At 44.4% G+C, this 19,648-nt stretch overlaps 1 protein-coding gene across 1 annotated transcript in view; it reads left to right on the plus strand.

Annotated features, from left to right (window-relative positions):
- The window catches only part of TOP1 (DNA topoisomerase I), a 66,717-nt gene that overhangs the window by 39,127 nt on the left and 7,942 nt on the right, over positions 1 to 19,648 (plus strand). The window contains exons 8-9 of the mRNA XM_069752343.1: positions 11,852 to 11,943; positions 12,061 to 12,176. Coding sequence (XP_069608444.1) covers positions 11,852 to 11,943; positions 12,061 to 12,176 — 208 coding nt within the window. The remainder of the gene's footprint in view (positions 1 to 11,851; positions 11,944 to 12,060; positions 12,177 to 19,648) is intronic.

A 19,648-nucleotide genomic window follows, 5' to 3' on the forward strand; every position in this document is an offset into this window, starting at 1 on the left:
CCGAAAATGTTACCAATAAAAACGTCAACTCGTCCCGCAAAAAACAAGACCTCACATGACTCTGGACCAAAATATGGAAAAATTATAGCTCTCAAAATGTGGTAACACAAATATTTTTTGCAATAAAAAGCGTCTTTTAGTGTGTGACGGCTACCAATCATAAAAATCCGCTACAAAACTCGCTATAAAAGTAAATCAAACCCCCCTTAATCACCCCCTTAGTTAGGGAAAAATTTTAAAAAATGTATTTATTTCCATTTTCCCATTAGGGTTGGGGCGGGGGTTGGGGCTAGGGTTAGGGCTAGGGTTAGGGCTACAGTTAGGGTTGGGGCTAAAGTTAGGGTTTGGATTACATTTAGGGTTGGGGGTGTGTCTGGGTTAGAGGTGTGGTTAGGGTTACCGTTGGGATTAGGGTTAGGGATGTGTTTGGATTAGGGTTTCAGTTATTGGGGGGGGGGGTTTCCACTGTTTAGGCACATCAGGGGCTCTCCAAACACGACATGGCGTCTGATCTCAATTCCAGCCAATTCTGCGTTGAAAAAGTAAAACAGTGCTCCTTCCCTTCCGAGCTCTCCTGTGCGCCCAAACAGGGGTTTACCCCAACATATGGGGTATCAGCGTACTCAAGACAAATTGGACAACAACTTTTGGGGTCCAATTTCTCCTGTTACCCTTGGGAAAATACAAAACTGAGGGCTAAAAAATAATTTTTGTGGGGGGAAAAAAAAGGATTTTTTATTTCCACGGCTCTGCGTTATAAACTGTAGTGAAACACTTGGGGGTTCAAAGTTCTCACAACACATCTAGATAAGTTCCTTGGGGGGTCTAGTTTCCAATATGGGGTCACTTGTGGGGGGTTTCTACTGTTTAGGTACATTAGGGGCTCTGCAAACGCAATGCGACGCCTGCAGACCATTCCATCTAAGTCTGCATTCCAAATGGTGCTACTTCCCTTCCGAGCTCTGCCATGCGCCCAAACGGTGGTTCCCCCCCACATATGGGGTATCAGCGCACTTTGGACAACAACTTTTGGGGTCAAATTTCTCCTGTTACCCTCGGGAAAATACAAAACTGGGGGCTAAAAAATAATTTTTGTGGTAAAAAATGTTTTTATTTTTATGGCTCTGCATTATAAACTTCTGTGAAGCCCTTGGTGAGTTAAAGTGCTCACCACACATCTAGATAAGTTCCTTAGGGGGTCTACTTTCCAAAATGGTGTCACTTGTGGGGCGTATCAATGTTTAGGCACATCAGGGGCTCTCCAAACGCAACATGGCGTCCCATCTCAATTCCAGTCAATTTTGCATTGAAAAGTCAAATGGTGCTCCTTCGCTTCCGAGCTCTCATGCGCCCTAACAGTGGTTTACCCCCACATGTGGGGTATCGGTGTACTCAAGACAAATTGTACAACAATGTTTGGGGTCCATTTTCTCCGGTTACCCTTTTTTTTGTGAAAAAAAGTTAAATGTTCATTTTTATTTAAACATTCCAAAAATTCCTGTGAAACACCTGAAGGGTTAATAAACTTCTTGAATGAGGTTTTGAGCACCTTGAGGGGTGCAGTTTTTAGAATGGTGTCACACTTGGGTATTTTCTATCATATAGACCCCTCAAAATGACTTCAAATGAGATGTGGTCCCTAAAAAAAAAAAAAAAAATGGTGTTGTAAAAATGAGAAATTGCTGGTCAACTTTTAACCCTTATAACTCCCTAACAGAAAACAATTTTGGTTCCAAAATTGTGCTGATGTAAAGTAGACATGTGGGAAATGTTACTTATTAAGTATTTTGTGTGACATATCTCTGTGATTTAATTGTATAAAAATTCAAAGTATGAAAATTGCGAAATTTTCAAAATTTTAGCCAAACTTCCGTTTTTTCACAAATAAACGCAGGTAATATCAAATAAATTTTACCACTATCATGAAGTACAATATGTCACGAGAAAACAATGTCAGAATCACCGGGATCCGTTGAAGCGTTCCAGAGTTATAACTTCATAAAGGGACAGTGGTCAGAATTGTAAAAATTGGCCCGGTCCATAATGTGCAAACCACCTTTGGGGGTAAAGGGGTTAAACTGAGCATGCTCCAATATTTTTTTTTTTTTTTTTTTTTTTATCCAATAATCTAGATATGCTACCCGGATCCGTAAAAAAAAAACGGATCTGTTGCATCAGTTTTTCACATCTGCGCCGGATCCAGTTTTTCCAACATTCACCGGATTTAGCCTGACACTGAAAACCTGATGTGTGAAAGTAGCCTAATCCGTACAGGACTGACTGGATTCAACATGTGTCATAAATGTTATGGTTTTTTTAAAAAAATTTTAATACTTTTGGCCTAGTTTTGTAACATGCTAAATTATCCCTTAATGCACCATACCAAAGTGTATTCACAAGCTGAGCCCTCGCCAAGTAGGGCAGGTACTGGCTGACTAACACAACCGGCATTTCACTCTAATAGCAGTCATTGGAGCTAGCTTGTATCCTTGTTCAGGCCCCTTAAATTTTGCTGACAGCAACATTTCATTCATGCAAACCAGACACCCTTCTGCATCTCCCACCCACAGCATGAATACAAACAGAAGGTACCAATGGGTGGGCATGGCAGCTGCCACGTTGGCACTCTAAGCTGGGCTTCATCAGAAATGGTCATTAGTACTATGTTTACGTTACTACTGCCAATACATAAAACAAGCGATCAAACCATTGCCGGTTCAAGTCCGTACAAAAAAAGTGCTATTCTGCATTGCCAAGTCCTATTTGTCAAAATCTAAAATTGCTTAACCCCTTCACGGCCGCTGACAGTAAATAAACGTCGGAGCTTTGTGCATCACCAACACTTCTCTATGGTTGATCTCTGGGCCCCAGATTCCTGTAAGCACCGGGATTCCGGTGCAGAGCGATGTCTCTAAGTGGCAACATCATCAGGACTTCATTGGCTTAGTTTGCAATGATGTTAACCCTGGTTATCTTCTAGATGCCACAATCTATACTGCAGAATTTTCGCTAAATTTCTTTTTTTTTTCCACAAATAAACGCAAGTCATAGCGATGACACTTTACTACTATCGTAAAGTACAATATGTCACAAAAAAGCGATCTCAGAATTACCGGGATCCCTTGAAGCGTTCGAGTTATTGCCTCATAAAGTGACAGTGAGAATTGTAAAAATTGGCCCGGTCATTAACATGCAAATCACCCTCGAGTGAAGGGGTTAAACTATTAAATAAATAAATAAAATAAATCACCTAAATATTAAACCAATAAATTACTTTTGTTTTTACATAAATTTACTATCGCCACATATGGTAGCCTCGTTTAGAAGGACTCATTTATAAAACTCACTATTTAACCCCTTAAGTGAAAAGTGTAAAAATATGGCAAACTATGTTTTTTCATGATACCGACGAACAAAACGTGGAATAAAACGCAATCAAAAAGATAAATGTTAATATAACTGGTATCGCTGAAATTTTCATCTTGTCCAGCAAAAAAACAAGCCGCCATACAGCTCAGTCAGTGGAAAAATAAAAAAAGCTGTTGCTCTCAGAATACAGCAATGAAAAATTTGTTTTTCTATGAAATTGTTTGTGTAAGAGGCAAAATATATATAAAAAAAAAAATGGCATCATGTCTCTGTAATCGTATGATCCAAAGAATAAAGCGGTTTATCACTTTAACCACACAGTAACCAGCATAAAAAACAATTCCTGAATTGCTGGTGTTTGTTCATTTAACCCCTTCATGACCCAGCCTATTTTGACATTAAAGACCTTGCCGTTTTTTGCAAGTCTGACCAGTGTCCCTTTATGAGGTAATAACTCAGGAACGCTTCAACGGATCCTAGCGGTTCTGAGATTGTTTTTTCGTGACATATTGGGCTTCATGTTAGTGGTAAATTTAGGTCAATAAATTCTGCGTTTATTTGTGATAAAAATGGAAATTTGGCGAAAATTTTGAAAATTTCGCAATTTTCACATTTTGAATTTTTATTCTGTTAAACCAGAGAGTTATGTGACACAAAATAGTTAATAAATAACATTTCCCACATGTTTACTTTACATCAGCACAATTTTGGAAACAATTTTTTTTTTTTTTGCTAGGAAGTTATAAGGGTTAAAATTTGACCAGCGATTTCTCATTTTTACAACGAAATTTACAAAACCATTTTTTTTAGGGACCACCTCACATTTGAAGTCAGTTTGAGGGGTCTATATGGCTGAAAATACCCAAAAGTGACACCATTCTAAAAACTGCACCCCTCAAGGTACTCAAAACCACATTCAAGAAGTTTATTAACCCTTCAGGTGCTTCACAGCAGCAGAAGCAACATGGAAGGAAAAAATGAACATTTAACTTTTTAGTCACAAAAATTATGTTTTGGCAACAATTTTTATATTTTCCCAATGGTAAAAGGAGAAACTGAACCATGAAAGTTGTTGACCAATTTGTCCTGAGTACGCTGATACCTCATATGTGGGGGTAAACCACTGTTTGGGCGCACGGCAGGGCTTGGAAGGGAAGGAGCGCCATTTGACTTTTTGAATCAAAAATTGGCTCCACTCTTTAGCTGACACCATGTCACGTTTGGAGAGCCCCCGTGTGCCTAAAAATTGGAGCTCCCCCACAAGTGACCCCATTTTGGAAACTAGACGCCCCAAGGAACTAATCTAGATGCATAGTGAGCACTTTGAACCCCCAGGTGCTTCACAAATTGATCCGTAAAAATGAAAAAGTACTTTTTTTTCACAAAAAAATTCTTTTAGCCTCAATTTTTTCATTTTCACATGGGCAACAGGATAAAATGGATCCTAAAATTTGTTGGGCAATTTCTCCTGAGTACACTGATACCTCATATGTGGGGGTAAACCACTGTTTGGGCACATGGTAAGGCTCGGAAGGGAAGGAGCGCCATTTGACTTTTTGAATGGAAAATTAGCTCCAATTGTTAGCGGACACCATGTCGCGTTTGGAGAGCCCCTGTGTGCCTAAACATTGGAGCTCCCCCACAAGTGACCCCATTTTGGAAACTAGACCCCCCAAGGAACTTATCTAGATGCATATTGAGCACTTTAAACCCCCAGGTGCTTCACAGAAGTTTATAACTTAGAGCCATGAAAATAAAAAATAATTTTTCTTTCCTCAAAAATGATTTTTTTAGCCTGGAATTTCCTATTTTGCCAAGGGTAATAGGAGAAATTGGACCCCAAATGTTGTTGTCCAGTTTGTCCTGAGTACGCTGATACCCCATATGTGGGGGTAAACCACTGTTTGGGCGCACGACAGGGCTCGGAAGGGAAGGCACGCCATTTGGCTTTTTAAATGGAAAATTAGCTCCAATCATTAGCGGACACCATGTCACGTTTGGAGAGCCCCTGTGTGCCTAAACATTGGAGATCCCCCAGAAATGACCCCATTTTGGAAACTAGTCCACCAAAGGAACTAATCTAGATGTGTGGTGAGGACTTTGAACCCCCAAGTGCTTCACAGAAGTTTATAACGCAGAGCCATGAAAATTTAAAAAAAAAATTATTTTCTCAAAAATGATCTTTTAGCCTGAAATTTTTTATTTTCCCAAGGGTAACAGGAGAAATTTGACCCCAAAAGTTGTTGTCCAGTTTGTCCTGAGTACGCTGATACCCCATATGTGGGGGTAAACTACTGTTTGGGCACATGCCGGGGCTCGGAATTGAAGTAGTGACGTTTTGAAATGCAGACTTTGCGTTTGCAGAGCCCCTGATGTGGCTAAACAGTAGAAACCCCCCACAAGTGACCCCATTTTGGAAACTAGACCCCGAAAGGAACTTATCTAGATGTGTGGTGAGCACTTTGAACCCCCAAGTGCTTCATAGAAGTTTATAATGCAGAGCCGTGAAAATAATAAATACGTTTTCTTTCCTCAAAAATAATGATTTAGCCCAGAATTTTTTATTTTCCCAAGGGTTACAGGAGAAATTGGACACCAAAAGTTGTTGTCCAGTTTGTCCTGAGTACGCTGATACCCCATGTGTGGGGGTAAACCACTGTTTGGGCACACGTCGGGGCTCAGAAGGGAAGTAGTGACTTTTGAAATGCAGACTTTGATGGAATGGTCTGCGGGCATCACGTTGCGTTTGCAGAGCCCCTGGTGTGCCTAAACAGTAGAAACCCCCCACAAGTGACCCCATTTTAGAAACTAGACCCCCCCAAGGAACTTATCTAGATATGTGGTGAGCACTTTGAACCCCCAAGTGCTTCAGAGACGTTTACAACGCAGAGCCGTGAAAATAAAAAATCATTTTTCTTTCCTCAAAAATGATGTTTTAGCAAGCATTTTTTTATTTTCACAAGGGTAACAGGAGAAATTGGACCCCACTAATTGTTGCGCAGTTTGTCCTGAGTATGCGGGTACCCAATATGTGGGGGTAAACCACTGTTTGGGCACACGTCGGGGCTCGGAAGTGAGGGAGCACCATTTGACTTTTTGAATACAAGATTGGCTGGAATCAATGGTGGCGCCATGTTGCGTTTGGAGACCCCTGATGTGCCTAAACAGTGGTAACCCCTCAATTCTACCTCCAACACTAACCCCAACACACCCCTAACCCTAACCACAACCCTAATTCCAACCCTAACCCTAAGGCTATGTGCCCACGTTGCGGATTCGTGTGAGATTTTTCAGCATCATTTTTGAAAAATCCGCGGGTAAAAGGCACTGCGTTTTACCTGCGGATTTTCCGCGGATTTCCAGTGTTTTTTGTGCGGATTTCACCTGCGGATTCCTATTGAGGAACAGGTGTAAAAAACGCTGCGGAATCCGCACAAAGAATTGACATGCTGCGGAAAATACAACGCAGCGTTTCCGCGCGGTATTTTCCGCACCATGGGCACAGCGGATTTGGTTTCCGTATGTTTACATGGTACTGTAAACCTGATGGAACACTGCTGCGGATCCGCAGCCAAATCCGCACCGTGTGCACATAGCCTAATTCTAAAGGTATGTGCACACGCTGCGGATCCGCAGCAGTTTCCCATGAGTTTACAGTTCAATGTAAACATATGGGAAACAAAAATCGCTGTACACATGCTGCAGAAAAACTGCACGGAAACGCAGCGGTTTACATTCCGCAGCATGTCACTTCTTTGTGCGGATTCCGCAGCGGTTTTACAACTGCTCAAATAGAAAATCGCAGTTGTAAAACCGCAGTGAAATGCGCAGAAAAAACGCGGTAAATCTGCCATAAATCTGCAGCGGTTTAGCACCGCGGATTTATCAAATCCGCAGCGGAAAAATCCGCAGAGGACCAGAATACGTGTGCACATGCCCTAACCCTACCCCTAGCCCTACCCCTAACCCAAACCCTAACCCTATTCTACCATTAGTGGAAAAAAAAAATTTCTTTATTTTTTTTATTGTCCCTACCTATGGGGGTGACAAGGGGGGGGGGGGGGGTCGTCATTTATTATTTTTTTTTATTTTGATCACTGAGATATAATCTATCTCAGTGATCAAAATGCACTTTGGAACGAATCTGCCGGCCGGCAGATTCGGCGGGCGCACTGCGCATGCGCCCGCCATTTTGGAAGATGGCGGCGCCTGGGGAGAAGACGGACGGACCCCGGCAGGATCGGTAAGTATGATGGGGTGGGGGGGGAGCACGGGGGGGGGGGGGGAATCGGAGCATGGGGGGTGAATCGGAGCGCGGGAGGGGTGGAACGGAGCACGGGGGGGTGGCACGGAGCACGGGGGGTGTAACGGAGCACGGAGGGGGGTGATTGGAGCACGGGGGGAGCGGACAAGAGCACGGGGGGAGCGGAGCACAGGACGGAGGGGAGCCGGAGCAGTGTACCAGACAGATCGGAGGGCTGGGGGGGCGATCGGTGGGGTGGGGGCACATTAGTGTTTCCAGCCATGGCCGATGATATTGCAGCATCGGCCATGGCTGGATTGTAATATTTCACCAGTTATAATAGGTGAAATATTACAAATCGCTCTGATTGGCTGTTGAAAGTGAAACTGCCAATCAGAGCGATCGTAGCCACGGGGGGGTGAAGCCACCCCCCCCCCCCACCCCCCCAGGGCTAAACTACCACTCCCCCTGTCCCTGCAGATCGGGTGAAATGGGAGTTAACCCTTTCACCCGATCTGCAGGGACGCAATCTTTCCATGACGCCACATAGGCGTCATGGGTCGGATTGGCACCGACTTTCATGACGCCTACGTGGCGTCAAAGGTCGGGAAGGGGTTAAAATTACAAACTTGGGGCCAAAGCAGCATTTTAGTGAAAAATAAAATTGTAGTATTACATTTACTATGCTCAACTGTATACAATTTTGTGAGTCGTCTGAGGACTAAAAATGCACAGAACACCCCTAGATGAATTACTCAAGAAGTGTGTAGTTTTCAAAATGGGGTGCTCCTTCCCTTCTGAGCCATGCCTTGTTCCCAAAGCAAAGCATGCTTTACATTTTGGAGGTTCCATGACTTCATCCTCTTTCAATTCCTATTGCTTGGCTCACACATTTCATTTTATTTTTTAAAATGTAATAAAGACTTCTATTTAACCTTTTATATTTGTTATTTATCAAGACGATATTGGTTTTTTGAAGATGTGTATAGAAAATTCTTGTTCCCAAACAGAAGTTTTTCTTCATGGGGTATAGGGTATCAGCATACTCAGGAGAAATTGCACAACAGATTGTATGGTACAATTTCTCCTGTGTTACCCTTGTGAAAACTAAAGCTATAACTTTTAGAAATACAAGAGTCTGAAAGTTGCCAAATTTTTGCTGAAATTCTGATATTTCCAAAAATAAATGAAAAAAATCAACCTACCGTATATACTTGAGTATAAGCTGAGATTTTCAGCCCCAAAAAATGGGCTGAAAGTGCCCCTCTCGGCTTATACTCAAGTCATGGAAGGCGGGTGAGGGAGAGTGACGACTGTCACATACTCACCTGCTCCTGGCGCGGTCCCTGCGTGTCCCATGGTCTCCGGCGCCGGCACCTTCTACCTCTGTTCAGCGGTCGCGTGGTACTGCTCATTAAAGTAATGAATATGGACTTCACTCCCATAGGGGTGGAGCCACATATTCATTCCTGTAATGAGCGCTACCAGTGACCGCTGAACAAAGGAAGAAGCTGCCGCGCCCAGAGACCATCTGTCCTGGGGAAGCTGCCAGGGACCGCATCGGGAGCAGGTGAGTATTTCATATTCACCTGTCTCTCGTTCCAGCGTCGGCACTGCTCCGTCTTCCGCGTCCTCTGCAGTGACTGTTCAGGTCAGAGGGCGCGATGACGTATTAGTGTGCGTGCCGCTCTCTGCCTGAACAGTCAGTGTGGAGAGACAGGACGCTGAGGAGCAGCGGGCAGCGACGAGAGGGGAGTATGTCTTTTTTTTTTTTTTTTTTTTTAATTTTATTGCAGCAGCAGTATTATATGTGGCACATTGTTATACATTGTTATATGGAGCATCTATGGTGCCATAAAGAACTGTATGGAGCATTATATGGGGCATATTTGTATATGGAGCATCGTATGGGGCCATAATGAACTGCATGGAGCATTATATGTGGCACATTTGTATATGAAGAATTATATGGGGCGTATTTTAATATGGAGCATCTTATGGGGTACATAATGAACTATATGGAGCATTATAAGGGGCTCCTGATTCAATATGCATATTCAAAAACATTTAACCAACTGATGTCTCAATTAATTTTACTTTTATTGGTATCTATTTTTATTTTTGAAATTTACCGGTAGCTGCTGCACTTCCCACCCTAGGCTTATACTCGAGTCATTAAGTTTTTTTTGTGGCAAAATTAGGGGGGTTGGCTTATACGTGGGTCAGCTTATACTCGAGTATATACGGTAAATGTACCAATATATGAAAGCACAATGTGTCACACAAAAAAAAAAAAAAAACAATTTCCGAATCAGTGGGATCCGTTGAACTGTTCCAGAGTTATTACCCCTTAAAGTGACACCTGTCAGAATTTACATGGCATGGCAGAAAGGTGAAAATGGACTCTGATAGAAAAGGGTTAATCCAAACTTTATAAAGGGGAGATAACCTCCAAAATTGCTTTTTTTTTTTTTTTCTTTTTTTTTTTTTAGCTTTGGTTTCTGAACCTGACACAAAAATGTCAGTGTGATGAAAATGATGTCTGTACCCCAGAATGACACCGTTAAAAACTAATTTAAGCATCAACCCATATCTGACTTTTTTCCTTTACTCCCATATCTGACTCTCCCCTGTTTGGTGTGTACTTCGGCGCTGCGCCCACACCGTTCTGGGCACATAACAGCTGCTCTATACAGCTGACATGTGCCTGCAACAGCCGCGTGTGGAATTGCGATCCACCGCAGATGTTATACACTGCTGTCAATATCTGACAGCGGCATTTAACTTGCACTAGCAAGAATCCCACCCATCAGTGACCCCATCACATGATCGCGGGTGGTATGACCACCACAGGTCTGCAGCAGACCTCTATGGTAGTCATTGCCAGATTATGAGCTCCAACATGTGGTCCGTGCTCCTAGCAAGAGCATTTTCAGCTACACACAGGTGATCTGATCATCTCCTGTGTGTAGCAGAAGCGATCAAAGTATTGCAGCTTCTAGTTTCCCATGGAGGCTATTGAAACATGTACATTTTAAAAAATAAGTTTTAAAGTGAACCTGTCACCCCTTTTTTTTATTTGAGATAAAAATATGGTTCAATTGTGCCTGAGCTCTGCTTTACAGCAGTACCTTTCATATCCCCCGATTCCCCACCTTTGCTGAGAAAATACCTTTGTAATCTTTTCCTATGTAAATTACCCCAGTCTGATGGGCGGGGCCTATTCTTCTCTTCCCCCGCTCCTCTGTTTTCTCGACGTAACGAGATATGTGAATAGCAGAGATCCCTACAGTTTCTGCGCGTGAGCATTGAATTGGCCTCTGGCGCCTGCGCAGTATGCTTTGCCCAACTGTGGGCAAAGCATAAAATCACTATTGCGCATGCGCCCACATTTTTCTTTACGTTCTATGCCCCCTTGCATGACAAGACTTCCAGGACACAGAACGTAATGTAATGGGGAGAAATGCACAATAGTGGGGAGAAACTGCGAATAGGCCCCGCCCATCGGACCGAAACCGAAGAGATTCCAAAGGTATTTTATAAGCAAAGGTTGGAAATCGGGGGATATGAAAGGTACTGCTGTAATGCAGAGCTCATGCACAATTGAACCATATTTTTATCTCAAATCGAAAAAAAGGGGTGACGGGTTCCCTTTAAAAAAATATTCAAATCACTCCTTTCTCCCCCGCCCCCCTTCAAAATAAAACAAAAAATCAAATATACACGTTTGGTATCGCCACGTTCAGAATCGCCATGTTTGGTGTCTATTAACTTGTAAAGACCTGGAGAATCATAATGGCAGATCAATTTTAGCATTAAGTGAATATAGTAAAATAAAAAAAAAACTGTGGATCTGCTCTTTTTTGCCATATCAGTGCACTTGGAATTTTTTTTCCTGACTTTTACCGGTACACAATATGATAAACCAATGGTGTCTTCCAAAAGTACAACTTGTCCTGCAAAAAACCAAGCCCTCCCATGGCCATATTGCCTGAAAAATAAAAAAGTTATGGCTCTGGGGAGCAAAAAACGAAAATGCAGAAACTGAAATACCCTGGTAATCTGATATTTCAAAACTACAACTTATCCCTCAAAAAAACAAGACCTTGTGCAGTTATGTCTGTGGAAAAATAAAAGTTGCTGCTCTTTGAAGGAGGAGAGCAAAAAATTAATACTTTAAATTGGCGGTCTTCTTAAGGGTTTTGGTATGAGTTAGTTATGTTCATTACTTGCTTCTAGGATGTTAAACCTAAGAAAGCAAAGGACAAAAGCCATGAGGGAGATGGCAAAAAGAAAAAGGTGAAGAAGGAGGAAGAGGAAAAATGGAAATGGTAATGATGGGACCTGCCTCTGCATTTTCTACATACATCTGGCTGGGTTTTGTGTTCTTTGCGGGTGTGTTATTCAATTTGATCATTGTGTGTGTTTGTTTTTCTTTTTGCTCTCAGGTGGGAAGAAGAGCGTCATGCTGATGGTGTCAAGTGGAAATTCCTGGAACACAAAGGCCCTGTATTTGCACCGCCCTATGAGCCTCTCCCAGAAAATGTGAAATTTTATTATGATGGTAATTATTATTTTTTTATTTTATAAATAAAACTGACCTTTTTTTACATTCCACATTGTAGTCCCTTTTTAGGTGATTTTTGTAGCCCTTCTAATGTGCTAATGGGGTTATCCAGGTTTTTTCACAAGTCAGCTTTGATTCCTAGGTCATGTGACCACAAATTGCAGCAAGGCGCCCCATTCTCTCTTCCCTCACCAGGGAATTCTCGCAAGTCTGACTTTCATGAAAACCTGGGCAACCCCTTTTAAGTGGCTTGTAATATAAAATAAAGCATTTATCTGTGAGCACTACTTTATAACTGTATTTAACCTGTAATGCACTCACCCTGAGTTTCTGCCTATAATGATATTGGAAACCATAAACCAGGTTGTTGACACGCTCTTCCCAGTTGGGTTCACTTACCCCGTTAATAGGAATCTGTCACCACTTTTGAGCTTGTAACCTATTAATACGGACATGCAAGTTATAGATTTCTGAGGAGAGTGATGCCTTGTTGAGAAATCATCTATCACATTATGTAAATGGCCTCTTCCACTCTGTGTGGAGGATGTTGTCTGGAAGAGAACTCTGCCTCCGTACTTGATGATCATGTCAATCGCCTCCCACAGCGTCACTGTGTGCCTGTGACATCGGGTTTTTGACTTGTGACCTCACACCTGCACAGTCTCAATGCCACTGTTCCTCTTCAGTGTTCCTCCTTTCTGTGAGCATTGGCTTTACATTCCTGCTGTGCAGGTGCATTAGTCACTGGTACTTCTGCTCCCAGTGTTTCCCTGACTTGGCCCTCCATATACAGTGTAAAATTGGCAAGATCTGCCTCTAACAGCAACGATCGGACTTGTCTTCGATTACTGCCGATTTAATCATTTGATTGTGAAGTACTGTAGTATGGCAGTATAAACTCCATGATCCAAATTATTCTGCTAATTGGATTTAAGTGTCATAAAGATCTAATTGTTTTTTTAAATAAACTCATGGATGGCATTGTGTCTCGGGTGCTCTTTGGGTCCCTGAAAGCGATCTCAGACATATGTGATCATTAGTTTGCCAGGTGGAATAATGGAAAACTACAGGCCACAGGTTTCAAGCAATATGAGAAAGAACTAGTTAGTATCTCTCTTGGTGCCGAAAAGCGTCAAATAGTGCAATGCCTAAATGCCTAGGACACTGTATGAAGACATTAGGTGTTTCACATAAACTTAAGTGTGATCATTGTACCGCAAAGAGGTTTGTGACTGATACAGAGCACAAAGGGGTTCTTGCAGATAAAGGCATAATGAGAAGGGTTTCTGCCAGACAAATTCAAAAGATTAAGAGCTGCTTCTAAAATACCATTACAAAGCAGCATATAGGTATTTGAAGCAGCTGGTGCCTCTGGAGTCTCGTTTATCTCAAGGTGCAGTTTCCTCCAGAAACTTGCATTTGTGCATAAATCTACTGTTCAGCCACCCCAAAACAGTGGTCACGAGCAGAAATGGCTGCTGTGTGCCCAGATGTACATGAAGACTAATTTTAAAACCGTATTGCTTACTGATTAGTGCCGTGCAACCCTTGATGGTCCAGATTGCCTTGCGCAGGCGTGTACTATGGAGGACAGAGAATTAACTTCAATCCAATATTGCAGCCAGCGGGAAAGGGTGAATCAAACACCCGAAAACCCCACCTCCATGGCTGAAAATTGTTCCCTCCAAATTCAGGTGACTGAGTCTCTTTAAACTTGAGGAGGATTCCACCTCCCAGGAGGACTCAGTTTCATTCAAAAAGGTTGAAACGGCCCTCTGTAGAGTTTTTCCCAATCACAAAGAGTTTGAGACTACTACCTCTAGACCCTAGGAACAACCCGGAAAACGTTTTCCAGGAAGAAAACGTCTGGATATCTTGTACCCCTTTAATCCAGACCTAGTCAGCAAATGGTCTGATTCCCCTAAGGTAGACCTGCCTGTCTCTTGTCTATCCTCGCAGACAGTTCTGTCTATCCCTGATGCAGCGTCTCTTAAGGACGCTACGGACAGGCAAATTGAGGCTTTAACTAAATCAACCCTTGAGGCGTCCGGCGCTTCTCTCTGCCTGAATTTCGCACCCTCTTGGGTGGAGAAAGCCGTGTCTGCCTGGGCCAAGATACTTTGCAGGGGCATCATTGCTTCGGCTCCTTCAGAGGAACTAGCTGATTTAGCGGACCAGATTGCACACGCGGGGAAATATCTGTTAAATGCCTCCTTGGATGCGGCTGCTTGTTCCGCAAGAGCAAACTGCAACATCATTGCCATTCACCGTGTCCTTTGGCTGAAGGCGTGGAACGCTGATCCTGCTTCTAAAAAGTCTCTCACTGGCCTTCCGTTCCAGGGCTCCAGGCTCTTCGGCACTAAGCTAGACCAGATCATCTCCGACGCTACAGGTGGAAAGAGCACCTCTCTCCCTCAATCTAGGCCTAAGCGCCCCTTTAATCGTAGGGGATACCAGTCCTTTCGTCCCTTCTGGCCCTTCTCCTTCTCTGGCGGTTCCTCCCAGCAGGAGCATTCTTCCTCTCAGGGGGAACGGAGAAAACCTTCCTTCAGGCCTACCCCTCACTGGAGGGCTAAGAGCCACTCCTCTAAACCTTCTGGATCTCACGGCCACAGATTCTCTTCAAAATGACAGGTCACCCCCACCTGGAAATCTTTCCAGGGTGGGAGGCAGGCTTCTTCTGTTCAGAGGCTTGGTTATCTGTAGTTGACAACTCCTGGGTCAGGGAGTTTTTCACATCAGGCTACAAAATAGAATTTTCTTCGCCCCCAGGAATACTTTTCTTCCTCTCCCGTCCAACCAAGCAGCCGTCCCATGCCCCAGGGCTCCTCCAGGCTGTCGATGCCCTCCTCACCTCAGGAGTGATCGTTCCTGTTCCTTACCGCGAGCGGTTTTCGGGTTTTTACTCAAATCTGTTTGTGGTTCCCAAAAAAAGACGGCTCTCTCCACCCGATTTTGTATCTCAAACAGTTGAATCGCCACCTTCGGGTTCGACACTTCAAAATGGAGTCACTGCGCTCAGTGATCGCTTCCATGGAACCGGGGGAATATCTGTGCTCTGTGGACATTCAGGATGTGTACCTGCACATACTGATTTGTCAGCAGCATCAGAGGTTCCTTAGTTTCGCAATCCAGGAACATTACCAGTTTACAGCTCTCCCGTTTGGCCTAGCGTCTGCCCCCAGGGTCTTTCCGAAAGTAATGGCAGCGGTCTTGGCCATCCTTCGTTCAAAGGGGATCCTCATAATCCCCTATCTTGACGACCTTCTGGTCAAGGGTCCGTCTCACCGGGACTGCGACCAGATTCTCCAGATCACTCTGGACACGCTGATCGGCCTCGGCTGGATAATCAACAGGGACAAGTCGGCCTTGATTCCAATTCAATGCCTCGAGTTCCTGGGCATGGAATTCAACACAATCCAAGCTCGGGTCTTCCTCCCGAAAGAGAAGTTCTTCTCTCTCCGCCAGGGCATCAAAGTCTTAAAGCACCCGGTTCCGCTGCCTCTACGGCTCAGTATGAAAATTCTAGGGAAGATGGTCGTTTCCATGGAAGCAGTACCTTACGCTCAATTTCACTCTCGCCCTCTCCAGCTGGCTCTCCTGTCTGTCTGGGACAGGAACCCACTTTCCCTAGATTGCCCAATTCGCCTTCCTCTCAATGTGAGACAGTCTCTCACTTGGTGGATGCTTTCCGCCTCCATCCTGCGCGGGAGGTCATTTCTCCCCCTCCGCTGGCAGATCATCACCACCGATGCGAGTCTTCAGGGGTGGGGTGCAGTCTTTCTCCATCACACAGCGCACGGTCGCTGGAAGGTTCAGGAGATTCTTCTCCCCATCAATCTTTTGGAGATCAGGGTGATCTTCCTTGCCCTCCTCCTCTGGCAGCCCCTCGCGGGAAATCTGGTCCGCTTTGTCGGACAATGCCACGGCCGTGGCTTACATAAACCATCAGGGAGGGACTCTCAGCAAGCAGATCATGAGGGAGGTGTCAAACAATCTACGCTGGGCAGAAAACCACATTCCCGCCATCTCAGCTGTCTACATTCCAGGGGTGGCCAATTGGGAAGTCGACTTCCTCAGCCGTCAGAGCCTCGCGTCAGGCAAGTGGTCTCTCCATCCCACCGTCTTCAACCAAATATGTCAGAGATGGGGAGTTCCGGACGTCGACCTAATGGCCTCCCGAACGAACCACAAGGTTCCACAGTATATAGCCAGGTCTCGGAACCCGATTGCCGTCGGTTGCGACGTCCTGGTGATCCTGTGGGCCCAGATCCACATGCCCTATCTTTTTCCTCTTCCCTTGATCCCAAGGGTCGTAAAAAAAAAAGATAAAGGCAGAGAGGGTCCCTGTTCTCTTAATAGCTCCAGATTGGCCTCGCAGGGCCTGGTACGCGAAGCTAGTAAACATGCTGTCGGACGCTCCCTGGAGACTCCCAGACCGTCTGTATCTTTTATCGCAGGGGCCCCTCTTCCACCCGAATTCTCGGTCTCTGAATTTAATGGTATGGCTGTTTAGAGGCCGCGGTCCTAAGGAACGCAGGTTTTCTCACAGCGTCATACAGACCATGATAAAAGCTAGGAAACCGGCTTCTTCTTGCATCTGTCATAGATGTTGGAAGGCCTTTTTCCAATGGTGCGACGACAACAGCTTGATCCCTATGGTTTTTTTTTTCCCCTTCAGTCCTTGGCTTCCTTCACGCGGGTCTCAATTCGGGCCTTTCTTTGAGTACTTTAAAGGGCCAGGTCTCCGCCCTGTCCATCCTTTTCCAAAGGGACCTAGCTTCCCTATCACAAGTCAGGACCTTCCTCCAAGGTGTTGCCCACATAGCATCTCCTTATCATTCTCCGGTTGAGCCATGGGATCTCAACCTCGTTCTTGGCGCCCTCCAACGTGCACCTTTTGAACCAATCCAGGACATTTCCTTTTCTCTCCTATCTTGGAAGGTGGCCTTCCTGGTCGCCATCACCTCTATTAGGAGGGTATCCGAGTTAGTGGCATTATCCTGCCGTTCTCCTTTCCTAATTCTGCACCAGAACAAAGTAGTCCTTCGGCCTGTTCCTTCCTTTCTACCAAAAGTATTTTCGGCATTTCACATCGAGGACATCGTCCTTCCTTCCTTGTGCCCTTCCCCGGTCCATCCCTTGGACAAATCTCTCCACAAGTCAGGGCTATCCGAGTCTATCTTACCAGAACTGCTTCTTTTCGCTAGTCCGATCCTCTGTTTGTCGTCTCTGAAGGTCGTCGAGAAGGGCTCCCTGCTTCTAAATCCACTATTGCTTGTTGGATTTGTTCGGTTCTGGAGGCATACCGCGTTCAGGATAAACAGCCTCCTCCCGGGGTGAGGGCTCACTCTACCCGGGATGTGGGAGCTTCTTGGGACGTTCGTCACCAGGCTTCGGCTTTGCAGGTTTGCAAAGCTGCATCCTGGTCATCCCTTCACATCTTCGTAAGTTTCTACAAGGTGCATACTCAGGCTTCTGCGGATGCAGGCTTAGGTAGGAAAATACTGCAGGCGGCGGTTTCCCACCGGCCGACCCAAGTCTTTTCTCGGATTATTTTTTTCCCACCCTTGGGACTGCTTTTGGACGTCCCATGGTTACCTTTGTCCCTCAATGAAGCGAGAAAGAAAGAGAGCTTTTTGGTTCTTACCGTAAAATCTTTCTTGGAACCTTCATTGGGGGACACAGCACCCTCCCTTTATTTTGTACCGTGTTGGCCAACGTGCCGTTGTTTTGGGTTGGTACATAGAGTGAGTTCCTTATACATACTCCTACGACTGCTTTAGCACCAAACTGAGTTGCAATGTGCCTGTCGGAGGGTGTATACTGCCGAGGAGGAGTTAACGTTTCCTTATTTGCATAGTGGTCAGCCTCCTAGCGACAGCAGCATACACCCATGGTTACCTGTGTCCCCCAGTGAAGGCTCCAAGAAAGAGGTTTTACTGTAAGAACCAAAAATCGCTCTTTTCAATTCTTTACAACCTATAAGACGTTTGGAAACACTGTTGTGTATAGCTTGTAACAATGCTTTTTGAGGTTTTTTCGTTTTGAAAAAAAAAATACTATTAGGAAGTTTGTCCAACAAAATATGACTTAAACGCATTTGATTTAAACGTTATACTGACTCATTTGCATTTAAGAAAATTTGCATTTTTAAAATAACTAAAAGCCAACTTATGCAGCACTAATGCTGCGTTTTGTCAAGGTGGCTCTTTTAGTTCGGGTCCCTGCAAGCGCTGCAATAATCGCTTTTATAATTTGTCCCTGATGCCTTAATTATGCAAATTGTCTCTTTAGAGAGAAAGAGAACTAGAACTTTAGTGCCACCTATTGGAAGGTAGCAATCCTACAAATCAATGTTGACCCTTTAACGAGCCTTGTCGCATGACTTGGGATAATAGCCAGACCAGAATCTCAATTTGCAGACACTGTGGATACCTTGAAATAGACCTGGAGGCATGTCTTTTCCCCTAGACAGAAACGCCTGCCAGCCATCACTCATGGCATCTGCACGCCGGGCGGCGCCGCCTCCTCTACCTTCATTAGCGTCCCCGCCGCCTGCGCTGTAAGTCTTCTTTTTTTCTTTTTTTTTCTTCAGGCATGCACAGTTGCACTGCCCTTCAAACTTCCTGGTTATCATGCCAACCCATCGGTGACCCGCAGTCACGTGACTAGGGTCATCGATGGATGGATTTCCGGCGCGAGTATGAGTAAGGGCTAAGGTTATACCATTTGTTGTAGTCTAGCTTTTTTTAAAAAAAAAAAAAAAAAAAAAGATTACCGATAACTAATACAAACCTGTGTTGAGTCATAAAGGAAATTTCAGCTCATAAGGATGTAAGATTGTGATGACTGCCTTACACTATATTGGCAAAAGAACAGTAATATAGAACTCAGAAGTGGTGTAGTAAGAAAAAAAAAAAAAGCTAGTGTTTTTTTTTTTGTTTACGTTTGCTTCAGCAGAGTAAAGGTACCGTCACACTCAGCGACACTGCAGCGATATAGACAATGAGCCGACCTAAACTAGATCGCTGGAGCGTCGCTGTTTAGGTCGCTGTAGAGACGTCAAACACAGCAACTCCAGAACGCTGCAGGAGCGATCCAGTGACGTAACGGCGACTCACTTATCGTTCTCGCTGGTTGTTTGCTCCATGTAAAACGTTGCTGGCGTCGTTGCTTTTGATGTCAAACATGATGATACACGCCGACCTGGCGACGAAATAAAGTTCTGGACTTCTAGCTCCGACCAGCGATATCACAGCGGGATCCAGATTGCTGCTGCGTGTCAAACACAGCGAGATCGCTATCCAGGACACTGCAACATCACAGATTGTTGTCGTTCTCGTTGCTGAGTGTGACGGTACCTTAAGTCGGATCTCTCATGGCAATTCGGGGAGATCAGAGACCAGGTTGGCATTATCAGTTTTCAATATAGCAGGGTTGAATATACCCCCTGTATCGTATCTAAC

Source organism: Ranitomeya imitator, chromosome 2 (assembly GCF_032444005.1).
Source record: "Ranitomeya imitator isolate aRanImi1 chromosome 2, aRanImi1.pri, whole genome shotgun sequence".
NCBI classification, from domain to species: Eukaryota; Metazoa; Chordata; class Amphibia; order Anura; family Dendrobatidae; genus Ranitomeya; species Ranitomeya imitator.